This window comes from Tenrec ecaudatus, chromosome 16 (assembly GCF_050624435.1).
Source record: "Tenrec ecaudatus isolate mTenEca1 chromosome 16, mTenEca1.hap1, whole genome shotgun sequence".
Lineage (NCBI taxonomy): Eukaryota > Metazoa > Chordata > Mammalia > Afrosoricida > Tenrecidae > Tenrec > Tenrec ecaudatus.
The window spans coordinates 44,895,731-44,921,868 of record NC_134545.1 but is presented as its reverse complement, the minus strand read 5'-3'; the positions used below and the strand labels follow the sequence as shown (position 1 = coordinate 44,921,868).

Here is a 26,138-nt window from a genome sequence, read left to right as displayed (position 1 = left end):
CTCCCTCCGACCCCTCTGTGGGGGGATGTTCCATTGTCCACAGATGGGCTTTGGGTCTGAGCTCAACTCCCCCTCCATTTGTTAACTGTTTGTTATTAATCTTCTGATGCCCATTGCCTGATCTCTACACCTCACGATTGCACCAGCTGGTGTGCTTCTTCCATGTGGGCTTGTTGCTTCACTGTTGGATGGATGTTTGTTTAACTTCAAGCCTTTAAGACCTCAGACACTATATCTTTTAATAGCCTAGCACCTGTCTTAACTACATCTGCTTATGCACCCATTTTGTCTTCAGTGATCATGTGGAAGGGGGTTGGGGGCAAGCGTCACAGAATGCCAATTTGTTAGAATACAGTGTTGTTGTATTGAGGGAAGGTATGAGCTGAGGCCTGTCTGCAGTACATAGGCCAATATCTCTATTGTTATTTATTAATGTGTTTACATAGTGCACACCTCTGTTAATCTCCCTATCTATGCCTTGGCTTCCTAGAGATTGCCTCGGTTTCCTTTTGCCTCCTCCTGCCCCACCATCACTTTCCTCCTTCTTCCACCTCTTAGTGCTTCCTCTTCACTAAGTTGGTGTTGCTCTAATACTCACAAGATCTCTACCCTCTCCTAGATGCTGGTTCCACTACCATAGTTGTTCCCCTATCCATGATGCTGTCTATTCGCCACACTCTTCTCCCCACTTCCTTCTTCCCCCTATGCTTTCCAGGGCCATTGGCACCATTGCCTTCTCCCCAAGCTTCCCTCCCTTGTCCAACCCATATAATTAGGCAAACCTGCAATGTCCTAGTCCGAACAATACAAAAACATACGATTGAAAAAGTAAAGGATGAGAAGAAAAAAAAAACCCTACATAAGTCCAGGTCTGTTCGCTGCCCCTACAAGTCCCTCACCCCTGGTCCTGGTGGGTATCTGGGGGCTGCCCCTCCTAGGCCGAAGTCCATTTGGGGGCTCTTCAGGGGCTCTGTGGATCAGCTTTATTCCAGTTGCTGATCTGTTATGCTCCATTCCCACACTATCTCCCTGCCACGTGTCCACATGATTGTCCTCTTTCACTGTACGCTCCAGTTAGGGGACAACATGTCTTGAGTTGTTGGCAGTCCCACAGTCCTCTCTGTGCCTTAGCAGCTCCATACGGGGTCCTCAGCCTCGGCTTGGTGTGTCTATATGGAGTCTAGGCCGATTGCCCCTTTCTGTTTTCCCTTCGTGGTTTGCTCCTGTGTGGGCACGGTAAGTCAGTTCCGTTCCCCCACCTGAAGGGCTAGTGTCCTTCTCTGCATCACACACTTCCAGGGCGGGGTCAGGCTGGCTCTGGTTGGGGCCGGCCTTGTAGTCCAGTCTTTCCATGCATCCTCCACGTGATATGTTGCCCTCCTGGTTTGGCGCACCATGGTGGGGTCTCTATGCACGCTCCATTTCTTATCACAGGTTTTTAATATGTCTTCCTCTAATCCTGATGCTGAGTTTTTCAGAGTCCAGCCTGTAGGATTATTTACTCAGCATACAGATTAAATAAGTATAGGATAGTGGATGAATAAATGGTCAAATAGAAATGGGCTACTGATCATTTAGAACTGTGGTTCTCAACCTGTGCGTCACAACCCCTTTGGTTCCAACAACCCTTTCACAGGGGTCACTCAATTCATAACCGTAGCAAAATTATAGTTATGAAGTAGCCATGACAATAATTTTATGGGTGGGGGAGGGTCACCACAACATGAGAAACTGTATTAAAGGTCTGTGGCATAAGGAAGGTTGAGAACCACTGATTTAGAATATAGTAGCTAGTTTTAGCCCTGTAAGACTCCCTTCAGACTTCAGATACCCACAACTGTAATTTTACATTGTTAAAAAATAAATGGATAGTACAACTAAGGAGCTGAACTCTACATTTGATTTCACTGTAATTGAAATATAAATAGCTATACTTATTGAGCATATATGATGTTGTCTTTTGTTACAACAATAATTAAAATGTAATATAACTATTCATTTAAAATTTTAGATGAAGCCCTTTCCATCCTTTTATCGTGATCTGTGGGTGGAAGTTCACAGAACAAACAGGTGTTCCATTCAACAAGTCAGACACCTTTTGTTTCGTGGCGCTGGCAGCAGTTCCCACAGCGATGGGACTCTTCTCACTGTGCTGCCTCTTCGATCAGTTACCATAGATTTCATTGTTCTAAGAAGTCTGTACATCCCTGGGGTCGCTGTTCACCTTATAGGCATATCTGAGCAAGTGAGGTAGCAAACTTCCAAGTTTGAAAGGCTGTCTGTCTATTTGTTTTAATACTTTTATTGGCATATCTCGAACATGTAATTTAATCATTCATCTTATTAAGAGGAGTTGTGCAATCAATACCACAGTCACTTTCGTAACATTTGATTTTTTTCTCATACTTGTTAGCTTCCTGTTTCCCTCCAACCTCCAAGGTGGATCCAGTTACTTTCTCTACAGATTTACCTATCCTGGATTTCATATTCAGAAAACAATACAAAGCACAGACAGATTAATCAAACAAAAAATAGCAACAAGGACTAGACAAAACATAGGAAAACCTCGATCAAAAAGAAATATTAAAACTGAAACAACTTGAAAATGGATCCAAAGGGAGATCAAATGCTAAAGTGTTATATTTTAGACGTCTATTAAAATGGACTTTCCATTGCTCTCTGTCTGACAGCAAGGGTATCCGCACCCCTGGATGATGATCAGAGGAGATGCACCAGAGGCTCAATCCATGCGGGGATCCTGCAGTTGGATTTTGAGCTTCCACTGTGGTCCATGCCCCTTAAAAACCAGGTGTTCGTAGTTTAAGTTCTGATACCATTTTCTCCTTCGAATTTGGGTTTTATTATTTAGAAGCTATGTTAGGTTGGTTTGATTAGAGAAACAAATCCAGAGACACTCATATACATGTAAGGAAGAGCTTTATATCAAAGAGTAAATGTATATTAAGAAAACATCCCCCACTACCATGATCCAGTTCTACCGTACAAATCTGGCTAGACAGGCGAATGCACATTGGTACAGAAAAGAGCTCTCCACACATGGAATTCAGGACGGATAAAGCCCTCAGGAACAGTAGTGAGAGTAATATCATGAGGATTGTGGATAGTTGGGAGGGAGAAGGGGTACCAAGGGGGAACCCATCCTAAGGTTGGATATATAGTTGCCCACTTCCCAAAGGGGATGAATAACAAAAATGTGGGTGAAGGGAGACTACGGACAGTGTAAGATATGAAATAATAACATTATATAATTGATCAAGAGCTCACAAGGGTGGGAGGGAGGGACAAAAAGAGTTGCTTATATCAAGTAGAAAATGTTTTGAAAATGATGATGGTAACATGTACAAGTATGCTTGATACAATTGATGTATGAAATGTGTTATAAGAACTGTAAGAACCCCCTATAAAATGATTTTAAAATGTAAAGAAAACATCCCAGTCCAGATAAACTCCATAAGTCCAATAGTAATCCAAAATTCATTCAGATTCAGTCACAAGCAGTGATCCAAAATGTAGGAATCACAGGCCAGTGGATGCAAAGTCTTATGGATCCAATGGCAGTGGAATCATCTCAGCACTGATGCCTGTCTCCACATGGCTCCTCCAGCTCTCCAGGTGTGGCGCATCAACAGGAAGGTGAACCAGAGAGAGAGAGCTCTTCCATGTCTCAGCAAGTCTCTGCATGGCTTGTCAGTAGGAAGACCAAGACAGAGAGAAAGAGAAAGTTCCCAGAATCCTCTTGAGATGGCCATTCCATAAGCTGACCCGGTTGACAGGCTAGACTCCACCTATTCACTCAAGTTGGCACAAAATTATATAACTACCACACAAGCCTTGGATCACACAGGCTGGTGTGCTTATTCCATGTGGTTGTAGTTGATGTTTCACTTGGCTGGCTGCTTGTTTTAAGACAAACCTTTAAGACCCTAGACACTATTCTTCCTGATGGCGGGGCACCATCTTTGCCACACTTTGCTAAGCACCCACATCTTCAGTCATCAGTTCATGAGGGCAAGTATAGAGCAGGGCCATGTAATAAAAACTAATTGTTCTTAGATTAGGGATATGATTAAGTGTGGGCCCAAACTCCATTCATATGTCTATGGTATATATATGTGTGTGTGTATATATACATATATATATGATTCAATTTAGAGTCATCATTATCATTTTATGATAGAAAACAATATAAATCATCCTCCTGGGACATGAGGTAATTCTATGGATAGTATCTTTAATTTAACCAATAGTATAAAGTTTTGAACACTATTGAGAAAAGGAAATTACGCATATAGGCCAGCTGTGAATTAAAATACACAAGTTGTTCACTTGTACAAATTAAACTATTAAGTGACTGGATACTGTTTACACAAAAATGGAGGTGTGATGATGGAGCAGAATTTTCAATAACACTTACAAAAGTAGAACCATGGCTCCCAGTTTCAAACATATCATAAGAAAGCAAGGGGGACATTAAAATAATAACTACCATATATACTCGAGTATAAGCTGAGGTACTTAATTATTACCTGGGAAACCAGAAAAACTGATTGACTCGAGTATAAGCCTAGGGGAGAGACAGAGCGCAGCCACAGGCACATCCTTACCAGTTCAGCTATAGGGCGTAAATGAATCACTATGGGTGTTTCTGCGAATTGGAGCTCTCAAGTCATAGGATGGCTCTGATTGGTTAGTTGTGAGTAAACAAACATTCAAAACCCTGCAGTGTCAGCGGGGCTTTAGCGGAGAAACGGCAATCACTGGCGAGATGTTACACCTCGCTGGGGTACCACTGACCCGTGTATAAGCCGAACCCCAGTTTTTCAGCACATTTTTTGTGCTGAAAAACTCAGCTTATACACGAGTATATACGGTATATGGTAGTCCTGGGTCACTCACTGTTCATTAGACATGAGATCCAAACCAAAGTCCAACAACCACCAATTTTATAGCCTTTGTATAGCAGTCATTTGCTTCTTCTCACACTAAGGTATTTCAGCCTGACATCTAATGGAGTCTGTCAGTTCCTTATGTCTGCTACAGGTGAGTTTGAGGTTCACTTAGTGGGGTTTCCACATTGATTCCTTCTGCTGTAGCCTATGAAGGAAGGACATTGTGCATCTCAAAAGGACTGTCTAACTCTCAAGAAAAGACAGACTCTAAGTCCCAACCTGGATTACCAAGGGCTGGACAGAAACTAGCTCAACAATATCCAATTAGAAACATAGTACCAGGCTTATTCGCCCCTTGGGTTCTCTATTAGTATTGTTAAGCTTATTTTTTTTTCCTGATGGGAAGCTGGTCTACCCAGTTTACCCACCAACAGAAGTGTAATCACCTTCTCCAAGGCATACATGCCTCCTTCCCTCCACTTTGAATTGAATTTCCAGTAAGGGTCAATGATCACTCTTGTAGGAGGGTCTGTTGATTTGGGGTGACCTTAACACATGTTGTATGGCAGCAACTGAATGGTCTCCTCCTTCTTATTTCATATTAAGAAACTGATCATTGTTGACTGAGGTGAGGGAGTTTTGTTTTCTTGAAGGTTTTTTTTTTTAATTAATCAATCTTTTTATTGGGGCTCATAAAGCTCTTATCACAATCCGTACATACATCAATTGAGCAAAGCACCCTTATACATTCGTTGCACTCATCATTCTCATAATTCACCTTCCACTTGGGTTCCTAGAATCAGCTCGGTTTCCCTTTCTTTTCCCCCTCGCCCTCCCTCCCCGTTCCCCCCTTCCCCCTGGTCCCTTGATAGTTTATAAATAATTATTATATCTTATCTTACACTGCCCGGTGTCTCCCCTCACCCACCTCCCCATTGCCCATCTCGCAGAGAGGATGTTACACATAGATCTCCAAGACCGGTTCTCCCTTTCTACACCTCTTGAAGGGGTTCTTAAGATGTATTTATAAAGGGGGTGATACATGGTTCATAGGAACTAGGCATGCTTGAGAAGCCAGATGAGAAGATTACATAACTTGAGAGCAGACACCTACCTTCAACGTGGTGTTTATCCTGGTAATAGTGAACTCATGCAATGTTTGCCCTTTTGTGATCAAGTAACTTCATTCAGCATAATAGTTTCCAGGTTTTGAGGCATTTCATTGTTCCATTGCTTTTTTTAGGGATCCATTGTGTGTATGTACCAGAGTTTCTTTATCCATTCTTTTACTGGTGGGCATTTGGGTTGTTTCCAGCTTCTCTTGATTGTAAATGTGCTGCAGTGAACATGGGAGGTCATGTAACTGTTTGTTTTCTGTCTCATTGCTTTTGAGTTTATGTCCAGGAAAGGCATTATTGCTGGGTCATAAGATATTTATTCTATTGCAAGTTGTTTTAGGTAGCTACATATTGTAACTGCATGTGTTTTTAAGCCCACCAGCAGTGTATAAAAGTTACATTCTCTGTCCACCCTCTTCAATATTAGTTCTTTCTTTTTTTAATTGAGCTATAATTGTGGTTATTAGCAATATTTTATCATTGTTTTGATTTGCATCTCCCAGATGGCTAGAGATCGTGAGCATTTCCTCGTGTTTGTTAGCCATTCTAGTTTAGTCCTTTGTGAATTGTCTATACATATATTCTTTGTCCACTTTTTAATTGGATTATTTCTTTTTTTTCTTTTTGAAGTGTTGCAGAATTTTATAGCTCTTAGTAATTATTCTCTTGTCCATTGTGTCATTTCTAAAGATTTCCTCTTAATCCATGGACTCTCATTGTACTCTCTTGATGAAATCTTTCCCTATGCATAAGTGTTTTATTTATTTTAACAGTCTTATTAGCATATAATTCGCATATCAAAAAGCCCAATAGTTCAACCATAGTAAGAAGAGTTATACAAACAATCTGTCTTGAAAGAAGTATAGAGTGCCTTTTATGTTTAGGGTGCTTTGTAGAAATGAGGACAGGGAGACTTCGTCTTGTGTCAGTCATCAAGAGAGACAAGTCTTCAGAAAAGAACATCGTGCGTGGCAAAGTGGGGGGGCAGCAGAAGAGAGAAAGCCCATCACAGAGAGGGACTGACAACATTGGCTGCACCATGGGTTCAGCCGTACCAACGGCTCTGAGGATGGTGTCGGCTGGCAGTGCGTCCTTCTGTTGTACACAGGTTCTGTTCACAAACATTTGCTAAGACTCGGAACCACATCGATGACTCCGTACACTGTATTGTCTCTGTGGTTTCAGTTAGTTAGCTCGCAGACTGACATGTTCATGAAGGTGTATTTTCCCGTATTTGAGTAATATTCTTTTTTTTTTCCCACCCTCTCTTGAGTAATATTCTTAAAACAGATTCTTATGAGTAGAATTATTGTGCCAAAGAGTGAATTTGTTTTATAGTTCTTGTGAATATCTTCAAATTACTCCGGAAAGGCTGTGTTACTTGCACTTTCCCCAGTAGTATTAGTGTATTTGTTTCACCAGCCTTTTTTCATCATTTCCAAACTGTTTCTTTAATTGGCTGAGAGTATTCATTTAGTGGATTGCAAAGAATTAGATGAAGCAAATGTGTATGAAATGTTGAATGTAAAACTGATCATCTGCTCTGTGAACCCAGTTCACAATAAAAAGTTCTTTGAAAAAGATTATGGAAATTTTAAGCACATTTATTGAAGCCCCTTCATAGATATTAACCATTAGATTTTTTACTGTAAAACTTTTTTTAGTCTTTTATTTGCCACTCTCTCCTCTCTCCGCCACCTTTTTTCCTTTCCTTCTCAGGATTTAGAGAGAAGCAACTAAAATATTTCATTTTTATGTGCCAAATCTTAAAGAAAATCTTTTTTCTCTTATCCTTACAGACATTCCCACTCCAGAAGTTTGATATTTACTTCTTCTTTGTAGCAGATTTCTTATGTTTAAGAAAAAAACAAAACAAGGAACACCTTTAACTTTTTAATCCAAGTGGAATTTATATTGGCATGTACTTGTGAGAAAAAGAGACTAAATCACAAATTCTTAATCTTCAGTTAAATCTGACCTTACTCCTTGCTTATAAATGAGCTGCCAGGGGTCATTCCTCCTCCTCTTCTCACATATAAAGTTTATGAATATGTGATTTAGATAGGAGTCTGATGGACTCAAAGAGATTTTTAAAAAGCCATTAGTCTGAATGTTTCTAAATAATACCATTTATTTCAGTGCTGTTATAGAATGATCAGAATATTTTTCTTTCTTTTTTTTTAAGATCAAGGATCATTTATTCTGGGGTTTTAACTTTTTTTTTTAGTCATTTTATTAGGGGCTCATAAAACGCTTATCATAATCCATACCTACATCAGTTATGCAAAGCACATTTGTTCATTTATTGCAGAATATTTTTCTAAACAACTATGAAGACCTTTTTATTCCATATAACTGTGTATCCAGAATTGATAATTATATGTGTGGTTATTCTTCATTTTCTTTTGCATCAAATTATAATTTCAAGAATTATAATTCCACATGTATATGTGCCTATCTATTCCTCAGATGTGGAGCCCTGGTGATGTAGTGGTTATGATTTGAGCTGCGATCCACATGTTCGACAGTTCAAAACCACCATCTACTCCTCAGGAGGAAGACTGGGCTTTTTACTCCTATAAACAGTGTCAGAGTAATGGGTGTAGGATAGGGATGGGAGAATGGTCTGTTATGCTAGCCTGTCTACTTTTATGTATGTCTAACATTTTCCATGATTAAGTTTATGCTTTTCAGTTTTATGGATATGACACGGTCCCAGGATTTATAAATACACACTTATCCTAGGAAAACCATTTGCATACAGCCAACTGGGATTAAGAGCAATTTCAAAATCTTTTCATTGTTCTTTTTTTTAAAACATTTATTAGGGACTCATACAACTCTTATCACAATCCATACATCCATCCATTGTGTAAAGCACATATGTACATTCTTTGCCCTTGTCATTGTTCCTATCATTGTTAGCTGCTGTGAAGTTAGCTCGAACTCATGGAGACCTGATATATATCACAGAGAGAAACTTGCCTGGATCTGAGTTATCATCATGTTCAGATTGAAAGACTCCAACCGTAGAGTACAGATAGACAACAGCAAGGTCCTTTTCTCAAATAAGAATCACCCTTCAATGGAATTACTATTTAAGACACAGAGTTGCCATTTTGGTTCTCCAACTCTCTCTCACTCCTCTGACATCAAGCCTTTGCCACTGTTGATTTCTCTAGCATTTCTGCTCCACACTATGAAGACGTTCTCTTTGCAAGAGCAGACCCAGTGGTTACTGACTCCAAGACTGCCAGAGTACAATCAAAATAGAGCCTGCCTTATTATTCTGAAAACTCTCCGCTCTGCAAGCCCCACGAAGAGCCTTCCAGTTCCCGCGGTGTGTGTGGAGATAAAGCTTCAGGCCTCTACTGTGGAGTTCATGCTTGTGAAGAATGCAAGGGCTTCATAGGGATGACAATCAGATTGAAGCTTACTTATGACAGATCTGGCCTTCACTGTTGGATCCATTTAAAAAAAAGTAGAAATTAGTGTCAGTACTATTGATTTCAGAAATGTCTTCCTTTAGGGATGTTTCATAATGCCATCAGGTTTGGGCAGTTGCCACCAGTCCCAGAAGGAGACCCTGTTGGCAGAGATCTCCAGTGATATCTACCAGCTGAACCCACAATCTGCTTATATCCGGGCCCTGGCCAAACACTTGTATGACCCATACATAAAGTCCTGCCACTGATCAAAGCAAAGGCAAGGGCCATCTTGACAATTGACCATTTGTTGTCTACGACCTGAATTCCTTAATTGTGGGAGAAGATAAAATCAAATTCAAACACATTACCCCCCTGCAGGAGCAGAGCAAAGAGGTAGTCAATCGCATCTTTCAGGGGTTTCAGTTCTTCTCATTGGAGGCTGTGCACGAGATCACAGAGGAGGCCAAAAATCTCCCAGGCTTTGTGTACGTTAATTTGAATGACCAAGTACTGCTCCTGAACTATGGTGCCCATGAGATCATTTACACCATCCTTCATCAATAAAGAGGGGTTCTTATATCAGAAGGTCAAGGATTCATGACAAGGGAGGAAGCCCTTTGGTGACTTAATGGATCCCAAGTTTGAGTTTGTTCTGAATTCAATGCTCTGGAATTAGATGACAGCGACCTAGCAATATTTATGCTTAGTGGAGACCGCCCAGGTTTGCTGAATGTGAAGCCCATGGAGGACAGATGGGACATCCTGCTGCAAGCCTTGGAGCTTCGGCTCAAGCAGAACCACCCCACTGCTCCAGAAAGTGACAGACCTCAGACAGATCAAAACAGCGCAGCCACTGCCAGTCACAAATCAGAGACGGACATGAGTCTACACCCTCCTACAACAAGTCTACAGGACTTGGGTTAGCCAAGAAGTCCTAAGTCACTGACCAAGTTTCCTGCTTCAAATTGCACTATGGTTTTAAGAGAAAATCAGGGACCTGAGAAATTTACTGTGAAAAGCATTTTTAAAAGAAAAGGATGTAGAAGAATAGATCTATTTTAAGCATATTTTATGAAAAGATGCATTTACAATTTACTTGACTATTAGAAATCATCATGTTATAAATAAAAACACAATCACCCGTAAGGGGGGGTGTCCACTGTGTCTTCATTGACTTGATGGTAGTTCGTCCTCAGATCATTTTTTATAAATATGATGAAAAGAGTTTTACTCTTAGATAAGAATAAGAATCGCCCTGAGTTAGATAAGGTAAACTCTGGCAAAGAGGTAAAAAAAAAAAAGTAATTCCTTCCCTTGTTTTTTAAATGTTTTAAACATGTTAGTTTCTTACCATTTCCTTAGTATGCAAACCACACATAGAAATCCTTAGAATGGTTTTATGTAACCTATCCAAGTATTTGAGATTTCTGAACATTGACTCGAATTCCTTTAAGATTGTTCTTTGGCTCGCCTGAGTCTTTCTTTGAGCGTAACTCCTGCTTCCTCCACCACCCTAACCCACCCCGCGCCCCAATCATGGTAGAGCATGCTATGGTAAAATGGATATAGTAAAGTGTTTGCCAGTTCAGTATTTCTTATATATACAACTTAATGGCATTAAGTTCATCATGTTGAGGGACCATCACCTATATTCCTGTCTAAATTATTCACCACCCTGACGGAAACACAGTGCTTTTGGTTTGTTCTCCATTTTAATGAATAAACAGATTTGCTTCCTGCTCAACTCTGATTAATCCTATTCCATCTCTAAGGATAAGAATCTCCTTTGCTTTTAGTTGGTTAGAGATACAAAGACAGGGAAAACTTGCCAAGTACGAAGATAACTCATTAGAAAATAACAGGCTTTTCTTGAGTCAGTAGAGGGCTTTTTTCTAAACTAAAGCTGAATAAATCACTGGCCCGTTTTTATTGCAACCTGACAGTAGAGGAGAGAAAGGTGTTTATTCCTAATGCCACTCTTTATTTGTTTGTGTTTGGTTATTCTGTAGTTTGGATCATGTGGCTTAACAAGGATATAAATTAAGAAGTAAAATTATGGTTGGCATCCATTTTAAAAGTCTCTAAATCTATCAGATCACAAATTTGTTTAAGTCCTAAACATTTACTTAGAGAGAGAGAGACTATTTTAAATGTTGAGTTTTTTTCTTATTTAAGAAGGTTTTTTTTGTATATTCCTTATACATTTGACAAAATGGAAATTAAACTGCCTACATCATAATATTCTTGTGTTGCCTGTTAAACTAAAGCACACACACAACATAACACACACTTGAAATGAGGCCAAATTTAGACTCCCGGGGCATAATGTTCTGCACCTTAAATTACAATCAGATGTACAGATCAAGTTGTCGGTCTAAGGCTGGTGAGAAGCCTAATTATTTGTCCAGGTTACTGTTTATGTAGACCATTCTGTGGCTGTCTGTGGCTCGCCCACAGCTGGCAGAACGCTAGCTCTGGGAGGTTTGCATTTCATGCTGGAGTAACGTGGGGGGAGGCTTTCAATGTTTCCCATTAAATCAAAGACTAGACACAAGTACGTATCCCTGTATTCCTGCGGTGGGAATATGCTATCTAGACTACTCCTTTTAATTCGCCGTGTGATCGGGAAAGGAAACGAATGATCTTAGTTTACAAGTGAGTCCTTATCTACTTCAGAAAAGAAGATGAAAACATTTAAAAGTACTGTTTCCTAAGACTGACACTTGCTACCTTTCAGAACAATTGACTACTGGCAATAAATTCATAGAAGATGGTAAAGGAAAATAAAATATTAACAGCATGTTATTATGATAAAACTTTAATATCACAATAAAAATGTCTTATCAGTCTTGTAGCACTTAATGGTGAAATTTCAAAGTAATAGAAAATATTTTTAATTAATCTCCTAGTTCATATCCTCTAATTCTTTAGTTGTCCCCCCTTCCTAATTTATTGTTCTTTGTCTCCACTAGATCCGTTTCTTTGAAAGGAAAACTGTCAAACCTCCCTTACCCTAAAATGTAACTCTCCCCCCACCCTATCGTTGTTAGGTGCCATTGAGTGAGTTTCAACCCATAACAACAACGAAACATAATGCTGTCCAGTCCTGCACAATCTTCACAGTTGTTCCTCTGCTTGAGCCTCTCTATTGTTGCAGCCACTTTGTCCATCTCATTGAGGCCCTTCCTCTTTTTCACTGCCCTTCTACCAAAAGCCAGCGCGCTCTCCTTTTCCAGGTACTAGTCTCTCCTGCTGCCATGTGCAGTGTGACATGAAGTCCCACCACCCTGGCCTCTAAGGAGCACTTTGGCTGTACTTCTTCCTAGCTAGGTTTGTTTGTCCTTTTGTCGGTCCAGGGTACTTGCACTATTCTTCCCCAGCACAGGTATACCATTCGGCCCTTTCCCTCTGTCTTTCTGACCTTCTCTTCTTTGACAACTGCTCCCCTTTTTCCTCTCCATAAACTCCTACCATGGCCTTTCTCCTGAGCTACACTCCCTGGTAGTTAGTACAGGTCACTTAGCCTTTACATATATTATGACCATTACTGAACATTTTCTCTAATATCTCAGCCAGCTCTTATTCTGGATTTTAAAGTTTTTATTAATGGTAGAGCCAGACTCAAATTTCCAATCACTTTTGACCCTTCAGTACCTCCCACATCTTAAACAAATGCCAAGTTCTGCATGTAATACTCTCCGTCTAGTTCCCTTTACACAGCACAGTGCAGGCTTTTAATAATGATTGCTGAATTATTTCAGCCCAGGTTAATTTTATTTTAATTTTTTCTATAAGCTTGTTATGCCTTTCCCTGACAGAAAACTTCATTATGGATCATATCTCCCTGCCACTGCTCATCCCACATTGCCTACCAAATCAACTCCTGCCTTGCTATTCAAGGCCCTTTCTGATGTTGGTCTTTACAATTTTATAATTTATTGTATCCTATTGTGAACTCCTTCTCTCATTTTTGTATCATCCAAAACAATTTCCTAAATAAGCATCCATATCTTTGCTTATACTTTCTTTCACTTGGAAAGCCTAGATACATTTATCAAAGTCTTATGTTAAAGTTAGCAATGTATCTAAGTAATGTTTTAAAATACAATTTTACATGAAATTGGAATTAAAATATTTTATCATATTATCTATTTTTTCTAGTCATTTTCAAATTCTCAGAATCCTCCAAAATTCTGTTTTCTCATTCAGAATTCTCAAAAATTCAGTTTAGTATCTCATAGGTAGAAAGCTATATTCTTTGTTAAATAGATTGTTTTAAATATAATTTGATTTTTAAAATAAATATCATGTTACTACAAGAATCCCAACTATTTATAAGAAGCTAAGAGGATCCAATCTGATTTCATACTCTTTCTCTAACTTGAAGATATTAACTTGAATGAGTTTTTCAAGTACTTTTTTAACACCAAGTACATAAATCTAATATGAAATAAGTAAGAGTTTATCTTCTGAGGTAAGATTATATCTTAAGAATATAGTATCTGTATGATAAAGTTTTTTCAAAGCTATGTGCTTCTATTTTGTGTTGAATTTTATAACTGTTTTTAATAGGCTTGTGTTTTATGTAGGTTTCTTTTATTCTTAATGAATGTGATTCTGTGGAGATGGAATGTCTAATTTTCTCATTTTTCTCCTTTATCCAGGGATTTTTCCTTACAGTTTCTCCAGAATCAATATTGAAAGTGGCTCACCATGCTTCGGAGAACAACAGAATTTTCACTCTGAATCTGTCTGCACCATTTATTAGCCAATTCTACAAGGAACCATTGATGAAAGTTATGCCTTATGTTGACATACTTTTTGGAAATGAGACGGTGAGTTATATATCTATATTTTTTTAATGTGGAACGCTTCATGAATTTGCGTGTCATCCTTGCACAGGGGCCATGCTAATCTTCTCTGTATCATTCCAATGTTAGTCTATGAGCTGCCCAAGCAAGCAGGAGTTTATATTAAAAACAAAAACAAACCTGAGAGTTTTGTTTTATGGAAGAGGGTTTTGGTGTGCCAACAGGTTTAGAACTATCTCCTTGAAGCCACTAATGTTCTTTGACCAGTACAATAATCATTTTTGCTTAAATATTTAGTTATGATAGTAAGGGTCCTCTACTATAAATAGATATCTTTTAAATAAATGGTGGTATATGATAAAGTATTTTATTAATATGTAATTAAATTTACTTAATATCATTTAAAGTAAATGATAAATTTACTTAATATCTAATTGTTATATTTGATCATGATATTGTGGCACAGTGTTAATCCTTTGGCTGCTAAGTGTAAGGTCATTGGTTTTAAACTCACCAGTGGCTCTGCAGATAAAAAGGTGTGGTGTTGTGCTTTTTCCAATATTGCTGTCTTGGAAACCTTACAGGTTATTTCTTTTCTATCCTATAGGGTGTCTATGAGTCAGGATTAAGTCACCTGTAATGGAAATGTTTGCACCTCAGTAAATAGTAGATAAACAGTTGTGTGTGTGTGTATCTCTGTGGTGTGTTTAGTGTGCAAACCTTTTATTTTTTACATTAGTGGTATCATTCAATATTTACCTTTTTTATTGACTAATTTCACTCAGCATAATGTCCTCCAGGTTCATCCATATTTTAAGGTGTTTCACAGATTATGTAGATTTTGTTTGTTTTAAGAAAGTCCATCATACATACTGTAGAATAACAAATATTAGATACAGTGCAATTTATGCATTTGATAGCTTTTTATCTAATTTCAAGAAGTCTACTGATAAGTAGATTTCTAGTGACATTCTTCATTCAGGTCTTGCCCTAGTTTTGCTCAACTGAACTGTCATTCGATAAAGCTTTCTTTGCAAATAATGCAAAGACAAAGAATGCCAAAATAATATTAACTAAATGATATATCAGAACCAGGTTATTTTTAAGTTCTAATGGCCTGGATATATGAGTTGAACATTTAAATTTAATTAGTACACATACAAATATTATTACATTTAATAACAAAATCCAAATATATGAGTAGAAAGTAACCTTAATTCTTTTATTCTATCTCAATTTTTTCTTTGTATTGGAGGCTCTAGTAATAATAGACTATCCTCTTATCTCATGGGGGAATGTTTTATTTCAAAATGAGTATATAAAGTATAATATACTACTTGGGGAAATGATCCCTGTGAAACAGGAAGTAAATATGATACATTCTAAGATTGTCCTGGTTACTGCTGTAGAGAATTTCTAGGTCCTCGTGCAAAGAATGTGAGCCCAGGTAAAGTTGGCAGTCTCTGAATTAAGGAGGTAGAATGTAGATGACTAAAGTTTGCAAGTCAGGATACAGAAGAGTAGAGAGCTGCATGGAGAGAATGCAAAACATTTCCAAAGTCCCACCCAAAGCTTCAGAATGTGAAGAATGGTGCATGTGTATGAGGCAAAATTGAAGGCTAAAGAAAGAATTACAAGGAACAGTTCTCAGAGTACACTTTGGGGCTGTAACTGTTACCACCAGCCAGAGTGAAAAAAATATATAATTCAGGAGTCTTCAGATATTCAGAAAGTTTTTGCCTCCTCTAGTCTACATGCTACTCTGGACGAACACTGAAAGCAACACCTAAAATGCTGAAATTATTTACAACCAGCTTAACTATTCTACAACAAAGCTAAAGAAGTATTAGTAAACCAGCTGTCGTTTAGTCATTTCTAACTCATGGTGATCACACGTCAATCAGAGAACGACTGTGCTTCATAGGATTTTCAATGACTGGAAAATGCCCTCAACAGTCCAACTGAACAGCCGAGAGTATCAGATTGTACTTCAAAAGCAACCCCCACCTCTGTGCTGCTTATAAAACTTGACTTTTTAAGTATACAGACACAGTCAAAGTAAATTGGTGAAATAAGGTATGCCATCCTGTCACTAATAACATATGTAAACCAAGCTTTGCGCAGTGGCAATATCGTAGCCAGTGGGGTTTATCCGAGGCGTGATTATTGCTAATTGAAAACTTTTCCCAATACCCCGCCATGGCCACTTGAAATATAGTCGGCATTGGCAATTTTTGAAAGTCTCCACGGAGACTGAGCAGTTGTTCTTCAATGTCAGACTTTGCTTATCAATGTTTTGTTCCTGGTGTTATAAAAAGCTCCTATGATTTAAAAAAAATTTGTAAAAAAAAACAACAACAAAATAAAAACCAAATGTAACCCAGAGTGATAATAAATAAAATCTCAGACAAAGAGTTACTTCATAACAATAAAAGGATTGATTCTTAACTTCAAAACAGCTATACACCTAAACAAGCTTCAAGATGCATGAAGAACTGATTGAATCCAAACATACATAAACAGGTACACAATAATAGCTATAGATTTTATTTCCCCTGTTTAATAATTTGTAGAAGACATTCCCAGGAAATCAGAATGTATATGGAATACCTGAAAAATATTATCAATCAACATGATATGATTACCACTTAAAGAACACTCCAGCAAAATAGATTCTCCTCAAGTGGGCACAGTATTTATTATGATAAATGCCATTCCGAGCCTAAATAACTATCAGTTGATTAAAAGAATTCAAATCATATAATGTCCTGTATATACTTGTGTATAAGCCGAGTTTTTCAGCACATTTTAAATGCAGTTTTTGTGGTAAAATTAGGTGCCTTGGTTGATATTCGGGATGGCTTATACTCGAGTATATATGGTATATATTCTCTTATCACAGTTTATTTAAACTGGAAATCAATAACGAAAAATCACTGGTAAATCCTCAAATATTTAGAAACTAAATAACTCCTTATACTATTCCATAGATTAAAGGAGAAATCAAAGGGGAAATTAGAAACTATTTTGAAGCAAGTGAAAATGAAAACACAGCTTATCAGAACTTAGGCATATATAGCATACTATGACTATTATAAAGAAGAAAGATCTCAAATGAATGGATAGCTTCAGCTTCTACTTTAAGGAAATAGATCATTGAACGTATACCCAAGATGAATAGACAAAAGGAAATAAAAAACATAGAGCAGAAGACAAAAAAATAGAGAAGTTCAATGAAGACAGAAGTTTATTCTTTGAAAAGATAAGCTAATAATCAGCCTTATCAGGAAAAGGAAAGATAAAACATAAATTATAAATATGATGGAGGGAGAGATGTGAAGTTACTAATGGTATTAGAGATATGGTTTTTAATTGTTAAAAAATCTTTCCCAATATTTTTCATAGTCTTTATGCTTATAGACATAAACTCAAACCATACTGAAGAAGAAATAAAAACTGGGCTATTCCAGATTGACATTGAGCCTCTGATCACTGAAGATAAAGCAGGTGCATAAGAAAATGTGGTGAAGAAAGCCGATGGAGCCCGGCTATCAAAGATATACAGTCTGGGGTCTTAAAGGCTTATAGATAAATGAACAGCCATCTAGCTGAGAAGCAACAAAGCCCACATGGAAGAAGCACACCAGCCTGTGTGATCATAGGGTGTCGATAGGATCCGGTATCAGGCATCAAAGATCCAGAACAAAATATCTTATTGTGCATGTGGGGGAGTGCAGAGTGGGGACCTAAAGCCCATCTGTAGGCAATTAATTGGACATCCCCTTACAGAAGGTTCACGAGGAGGAGACGAGCCAGTAAGGGTGCAGTATAGCACCAATGGAACATACAGCTTTCCTCTAGTTCTTTAATGCTTCCTGCACCCACCATCATGATCCCAGTTCTACCTTGCAAATCGTCCAGACCAGAGTATGTACATGGGAACAGATAAGAGCTGGAAACACAGGGAATCCAGCAGAGATAAACCCTTCAGGACCAATAAGGAGTGTAGCAATACCAGGAAGATAAGGGGAAAAGCGAGGAATGGATCACAATGATCTACATATAACCCCCTCCCAGGGGAATGGACAACACAAAAGTGAGTGAAGGGAGACATCCGTTAATGTATGAAAAAATAATAATTTATAAATTATCCAAGGTTCATGAGGGAGGGAATGCTGGGGATGTGGGAGAGGGGGACAATTGAGAAGCTCATACCAAGGACTCAAGAAGAAAGAAAATGTTTTGAAAATGTTGATGGCAGCAAATGTACAAATGTGCTTGACATGATGGATGTATGGATTGTGATAAGAGTTGTATGAGCCCCCAATAAAATGACTTAAACACAAATGCCAAAACTGGACTACTCAGGATATCTATTAAAGAGATTTAATTTGTCATGTAAAACCTTTCCTGCAAAGAAAACTCAAGGGCCAGGTTATTTCAGTTTTTAATTCTGCCACACATTTAAGAAAGACATAATACCAGTTGAATACAATTTCCCCCAAAACTTTAAAGAGGAAAACACTACTTCACCTCATCCAAGGGGATCAGAAAATTGTAAATGAATTACTTATTTTAAACATATATGTAAAAATTTTAACAAGGTTATAGAAAATCAAGCACAGCAGTATCTGAAATATATAATTCATCATGACCAATGGTTCAGTCTTGGTTTAACATTCAAAAATTAATATGACATCTTCATAGCCCTAGGAAACACGTGACAAAATTCAGATAAAATCTCTCTGAAGACAAGGAAGAGAAGGGAACTTCTCAACATGAGGAAAGACTGAATGCTTACCCCAGAGACCAATGACGAGCTAAGGGTGCTCGCTTTCACCCCCGTTCAACTTTGTACTGGAGCGTCTGTTGTTAGGTGCAGTTGGGTCAGTGCCAACTGTAGCAGCCCTGTGGACAGCAGAATGAACCCTGCCAGGTCACGCCATACTCACACTGGTTATGCCCGAGCCCATGGTTGCCGGCGCTGTGTCAGTCCAGCGCATTTGGCTCTTCTTCATTGACCCTCTGTTGTGGCAAGCAGGGACTTACTAGACCCTCCGCCTAGCATGTGCCGAGCACGGGAAATGAGATCTCTCTGTCCTCCCTTCTTTGGAGCATTTCGGCTGTACGTTTTCCAAGACAGACTAGTTCATTCCTTTAGCAGTCTGAATACTTTTGCAAACACCGTAATTCAAAGGCATCGATTCTTCTTTGGCCTCGTTTATTTATTGTCCAGTTTTCACACACCTATGGGGAAATTGAAAATGGAGCTTGAAAACAGAAAGAAAATACAGCTTGAGTTGTACACACCTTGGTTTTCAAAATGACATCTTTGTTTTTAATACTTTCAAGATGCCTTTTGCAGCAGAGGTTCTAGGTAGTGCTATATAGAATGATTAACATTGTTCCCTTCTAAAAAAATAAAACATCATGGAAAATGGTCATCGTGTAAAAAATACAACAAAAAACACAAAAAGCTGTTAGCACCAATCATGCTTAGCAGGGTTCCAGAATATAGGATTAAAAATGCCCCCAAAATTGTACTTTTAATATCATAGCGGCAAATAACTGTAATTTATTTTTTAAAATAATGTTTCCAATAGCATAAAATATGGCATATTTTAGGAGAAATATAACAAAATATGTACAAAAGCAGTATCTATATAATATGGCATACCATTGTTAAGAGAAATTACATAAGACTGAAATTGTGTTCATGGACTGGGAGATGTTAAAATGTCACTTCTCAAAAAGATGTATAGATTCAACATAATCCAATTGAAATTTCTGTAGGGTTTTTTTTGGGGGGTGGGGGGTTTAAGTCAACAAATTCATTCTAAAATTACTGTGGAAAACTATTTTAATAAAAAGACTTGTATCAGAACAGTGCTGAAGTCTCAAAATTAATAATAAAAACTAAAGTATTTAGACAGATATTTTAGCAAGAACATTACCTGTGTGGCACACAAATTGAGACTCCCCATTATTCATTCATTCATTCAGGAAAATCAAACTGAACCACAATGAGATATAACTGCATTTCTATGAAAGTGTCTAAATTGTTAAAGTCTGATGAGAATTGAAAATGGTGTATCTACTTTGAAAATTTACCTCCTGTGTTCTACAAAGTTAAATGCACACTTACGCTATATGACTAAGACATTATATTAAACTGAAAGGACTAACTTATGTAAGCTGGGGTTTTTGTAAGTTGGGGTTTTTGTAAGTTGGGGTTTTTTGTAAGTTGGGGTTTTTTGTAAGTTGGGTTTTGATATTTTAGTCAGTTTGCTGATTTTTCAATTAGCTGTTAGTTTCCTCATTTGTAAAGTGAAGTGTTTTGCATAGAAATGAATAATTGATACCTTAAAATTGTGTAAAATCACCTATTTTTCTCCCACTAATATTCAGTAACATTGGTCAATATTATTCTAAATAAGCAGATCAAGTGCTTGTTCTGAAATCTAAAAATAATACAATGCCTACTATAATTTGAGGCAGTTATCCTATTTCATTTTAAGTGTGGTAGGCTAAATTAGTACTCCTTTCAAGTTGACTTTTCCCATCTTCTCGCATCCCCAATATTCCTTTGATGTTTGTGTGTTGCTCAGAAAGGATATTCTTCACCAAGGGATATTTTAGTTTACTTATTTGGTTGAGTTTATTCTGAGACCAAATAGAAGTGTCCATAGGAATACCGTTGATACATTATTGTGATATTTACAAGTATAATTGTTGCTTTATATGACTGTTTTTAACTGAGATTCAAAAAATGCATGGAGATTAACTCTTTATTTTTCTCTCAAAAATTTCCTGGTAACCTCTAATATTTCTTTTCTCTTTTTTCCGAAAACACTTTATTGATAGCTAATGTATTGTTCCATAGTTCATTGACATCATGCAGTATTGTACAATTGCTACCACAATTAGTTTCAAAGCCTTCTCTTCTTGCTTGACTTCCTCCTCTCCCCCTTACTGTACCCCAGGAACCCTTGTTCCACTTGCTGTCTCTATGGGTTCATCAGTCCTTGGTTTCATACTCTGAAAAACATATAACAAAAATCAGGAGGGTTATCCCAATGACAAAATACATCTGAGATAAACCCCAATATGATTGAAAAAAACAAAAATGTTGAAAACCAGATCGGACCCAATGTGCATCAGTGGGGGGCATAAACTGACAAGATTTCAAGTGTCAGGTTTATTAGTTTGATCTCCTATAGTTATTCCTCCAATGCACTCTGTTTTGTAACGTTTCTTCCCATCCCTCTATTACGGATAGAGGGAAATCACAGGCGCTTACTTTCTGTGTTGTTGATCTCACAAATCTATCTTGGGCTTCAGCTGTCATCCATTGCCTTCTGCAAACCAGAATCTCACTATTTTTGCTCTCTCCAAGTACTCCCTCCTGCGGCTTCCGATAAGGCACTTCGAAGGATTTACATCTACTGTCTTTAACTCGTGGACTGTTCCCTGGGCCTTCCATTGCTTTCCTCATTTGTCCTGATCTCCTGTCTATATATCCCCTTCCTCTTCACACAAGCTAACATGTGCCTATGATCTGGTTAGTAATTTACCCGCATTTTCCCTGATAGCTATTCATAGGAAGTTTCTTGATATATATGAAGAATTTTTTGACTTTTTATCATAGTTTTCTCATATCATATTTATCCCTTTGTGGTTGACTTATTTCAGTCAGCCATATTGCCTCCAGGTTCATCTGTGTGAGGTGTTCCTTCGAGTCAGCATTGTTGTTTATCATGTCATATTTCATTGCATACCATCGTTTGTTTATCCATTCTTTCACTGATGGGCATTTCGGTCGTTTCCATCTTTTTGCTACTGTGAACAGTACTGTGATGAACATAAGTGTACCTATATCTGTCCTAGTCACACCTCTTATTTCTTTAAGACACATACCAAGTAGAGAGATTGCTGGGTCATATGATAGTCCTATTCCCCAATTTTTGAGGAAGGGCCATATCACTTTCCACAGTGGTGGTACCATTTTACTGCCCCTCCACCTGCGCCTGAGTTTTCTGGTGTGTCTATATCATCAACAGCATTTGTTCTTCTTTGTGGTTTTCAACTTTATTACTAATGAAATGCATCTCTCTAATGCCCTGTTTACCCGGAAGTAAGACATCCCCCAAAGTAAGACCTACTTACAGCTTTGTATCTCACTGAAATATAAGTAATTCTCTGAAAATAAGACCTCCCCGAAAATAAGACCCCCGAAGCTACTGTAACCCTGGACTCTGGACCGTAGCTGTGGGCACCACCGCAGCTCACTGTTGGTCACAGCGCAGCCAGAGTAAGTGCAAGGTCTTTATAATAAAACAATAAATGTGTACCATATTCTTCTTCATGGAAAAATAAGACATCCCTGAAAGTAAGATCTAGCGCATCTTTGGGAGCAAAAATTATTGTATGACACTGTCTTATTTTTAGGGAAACAGGGTAGCTAGTGAGTGTGGCTGTGGAAACAGTGTCAATGTAGATAAAGAGGGGGGGGGAGAATGAGGAACTGATACCAAGGGCTCAAATAGAAAATGTTTTGAGAATGAGAATAGCAACAAATGTACAAATGTGCTTGACACAATGGATGGATGGATGGATGGATGGATGGATGGATGGATGGATGGATGGATGGATTGGTGATAAGAGTTGTACAAGCCACCAATAAAATTATTGGAGGAAAAAAAAGAAACATGGAGAATGGAGGCTTTGTGGCAGTATGTCTTAGGTTGATGTGGAAATGGATTCTCATACTACCTTTTAAACCAGAAGACAGATGTTGACTTGTCATTTTTTCACATTCTTAAGATTAATTCTTTCAATAAAAGAACTTGATTATTCTTTTTGTTAATTCTCAAATAAGGTCAATTATGATAATGATTGCCTTGACAATAGTTACCACTTAATTTCACAGCAACACATCAAATCACCTGTACAGTATATTTTAACATAATTTAAATGATAAAAAGTTATTTGAAATTGGGTGCAAGAATTCAACTTAATTACTTTATGTGGATTAAGAATGAGATATATAAGGTCAATTTCCCCTCATACCTATAGTGTTTTGAATCTCACAGATAATCTTATAGAATTTACTCTGCATTATCAGTTCTTTTGCTGGCAATATTACCGCACTTGACATTTTCTTACAGGAAAATCAATTTTAGGCACATTGACCTCACAGTTTCCATGTATCTACAAAGCACAAGTCACTAACTATTTCATATAGAAAGTCTGCAGTTCTGTAACTTACGTGTGCCAGGCAATCAGTGTTGCACACATGCATCTCCATTCAGATATTTTTGCCTTTGTTTAGGATACTTTCTAGTCTTTGTAGATGTCTGCTTTTTAATCTTTTAAAAAACTATTTCTTCTCTAGTTTTTGTGCATTTCATCTTCAGAGAATTTGTTTTTGAAGTTTTACATCTTTATATCAAGTCTAATTCTTTAAAGTATGGTATGTAATTTCCGGGTTTTCTAGGACACGACCCTAGAACTACATTCCCAGCATGAAAGTGAGTGATGGGAGCCATATTTAAAATCCCATTAATTCCCCTTCCAATCTTTAAAATTTCCAAAAGTACTTTGTTTCTCTCTAGGAATGCTGAAACTCTCCCTTCGGATACTATTCAGGTAGCTGTTTTCCTTACATTTATTTTATTGTTGTAGGCAGTGAGAGGAGTGAGTTTGCAAAGACAAAATCCAGGATACCTATAAGATCATCTAAGGAAGACACAAAGATATTTTTAAAGAAAACACTGAACACACTTAACAATGATTTTATTATTATTATTTTTAATGTTTTTAACAAAGAAACCTATACAGTGTTCTTATAGAATCCTGACATCTTTTCTGGTGAGGACAATGACATTTCTGTTAAGATAGAATGAAGATTGCTGTTACGATTCTGGATTTAACTTTCATTTTAGGTTCTACCTGATGAATTTTCCTCTGCTGAAAAAAAAAAAAGATTCGCTACAGTTCAGGGGAATTCTAATATCAGTGGCATGTTATAAATATACGCCGTGAAAATAATTCAGAAAGAGCCAAGGCTATTTTTATAGTGATCCTAATTAGTATTATTTGCATAATGTACCAGAATTGAAAATAATGAGTTAATTTTTAAATTGTATTTAATACCTTTTAAGAATTACTAGTTATTATAATAATTGAGAGATACCATTTTCTCTTATAAATTAAAAATATGTATTTGTATCCCAACACAGCAAGCAGTGAACTAGATTCACAAAGCCTGGTTATTGACATTGATCTTGGGCTTTACTTCTCAAGGCTCACAAAATAAGGGCTAACCAGCCAAAATTCATATTGTTTAATATAAATCTTTTAAATGTTTGAATCACTTATTTATAAAATGTTTGGCCTATATAATAAAAACTTATCTTAACTTATGATTTTATCATTATTATAGACTTATAAAACCATGAAATAGTAAAAAATTCTTAAAGTTGTTGACTATAAATTTTCATAAAATAGAAATTTGTACATATAACTTTGGATCAGGTATTACATTGACTCTTGAATTTGAGTTACCACCCAATTTATAACACTCAGAAAAGTATACTTATATACTTTATAGGTATATTGCAAATCTGGAAATTGCTCAATACTGGCATCTTTTTCTTTTAATTTTTTCTAATATCTTTACATTTTTAATAAATCATCTTATTGGGGCTCCTATAGCTCTTATAACAAGCCATACATCAAGTTAATCAAGCACATTTGTACATATGTTGTCAACATCATTTCCAAAACATTTTCTTTCTATTTCAACCCTTGGTATCCGCTCCTCTTTTTTCCCCTCCCTGTGCCACCTTCCCACACTTGTGAACCCTTGATAATATATTATTTTTATTTTCATATTTTACACCATCCTCTGTCTCCCTTCACCCACATTTCTGTTGTTCGTCCCCCTGGGGTGGGGTCATATGTCCATCATTGCAACTGATTCCCCCTTTCTCCCCAGCACCTTCCCCCTACCCTCATGGTATCACTACTTGCATTAGTGGTCCTGAGGGATTTATCTATCCTGGATTCCATGTGTTGAGAGCTCTTATCTGTACCAGTATATATGCTCTGCTTTAGCCAAATTTTCAAGATAAAACTGGAGTCATGATAATGGAGGTAGGGGTGGGGAAGCATTAAAGAACTAGAGGAATGTTGTGTGTGTTCTCAGTGCTATACTGCACCCTGGCTGGCTCATCCCTTCCTTGTGATCCTTTTATGAGGGGATGTCCAATTGTCTATAGATTGGCTTTGGGTCTGCATTCCAACTCCTCTTGTTTGTATCAAATGTTTGTTTGTTTGGGGTCTTCTGATGCCTGATGCCTGATCCCATCAGCACCTCTTGATCACACGGGTTGGTGTGCTTCTTCCATGTGGGTTTTATTCCTTCCCTGCTAGATGGCAGCTTATTTATCTTCAAGCCTTTAAGCTCCCCAGATGCTATATCTTGTACCATCAGATTTCTTCGCCACATTAAGCTTGTGTACCAATTTTCTCTTCAGCAATTGTGTCGGACAGGTGAGCATCACAGAATTTCAGGTTATTAAAACAAAGTGTTCTTGTGTTGAGGGAGGATTTGAGTAGAGGCCCAATGTTCATCTGCTACTTTAATACTTAACCTATAAATATATGTACATATCCATTATCACTATATATTAATATATGTACGTATGTACATGCCTATGTTTATACTTCTCTATAAATATCTTTTTACCTCCTAGTTCTTTCCTCTATTTCATTTTTTTTTCCTCGTTTCACTATCACGTTTAGCCTTCATTCGGCTCTCTGTACTTCCTCTTGGCTACATTACACTTGATTAAACCCCATCAGGTG

At 37.6% G+C, this 26,138-nt stretch overlaps 1 protein-coding gene, 2 non-coding genes and 1 pseudogene across 4 annotated transcripts in view; 3 read left to right on the top strand and 1 right to left on the bottom strand.

Moving 5' to 3' along the window:
• ADK (adenosine kinase) overlaps positions 1-26,138 on the top strand; it is a 560,488-nt gene that overhangs the window by 344,257 nt on the left and 190,093 nt on the right. For both annotated transcript variants that reach the window (XM_075534681.1, XM_075534682.1), the window contains exon 7: positions 14,121-14,291. In XM_075534681.1, coding sequence (XP_075390796.1) covers positions 14,121-14,291 — 171 coding nt within the window. The remainder of the gene's footprint in view (positions 1-14,120; positions 14,292-26,138) is intronic.
• On the top strand, positions 9,468-10,339 carry LOC142429528 (peroxisome proliferator-activated receptor gamma-like; annotated as a pseudogene).
• LOC142430008 (U6 spliceosomal RNA) lies at positions 14,314-14,416 on the bottom strand. The gene has a single exon (XR_012780501.1). It is a non-coding gene; the product is annotated as a U6 spliceosomal RNA (small nuclear RNA).
• Positions 16,380-16,520, top strand: LOC142429963 (U4 spliceosomal RNA). The gene has a single exon (XR_012780464.1). It is a non-coding gene; the product is annotated as a U4 spliceosomal RNA (small nuclear RNA).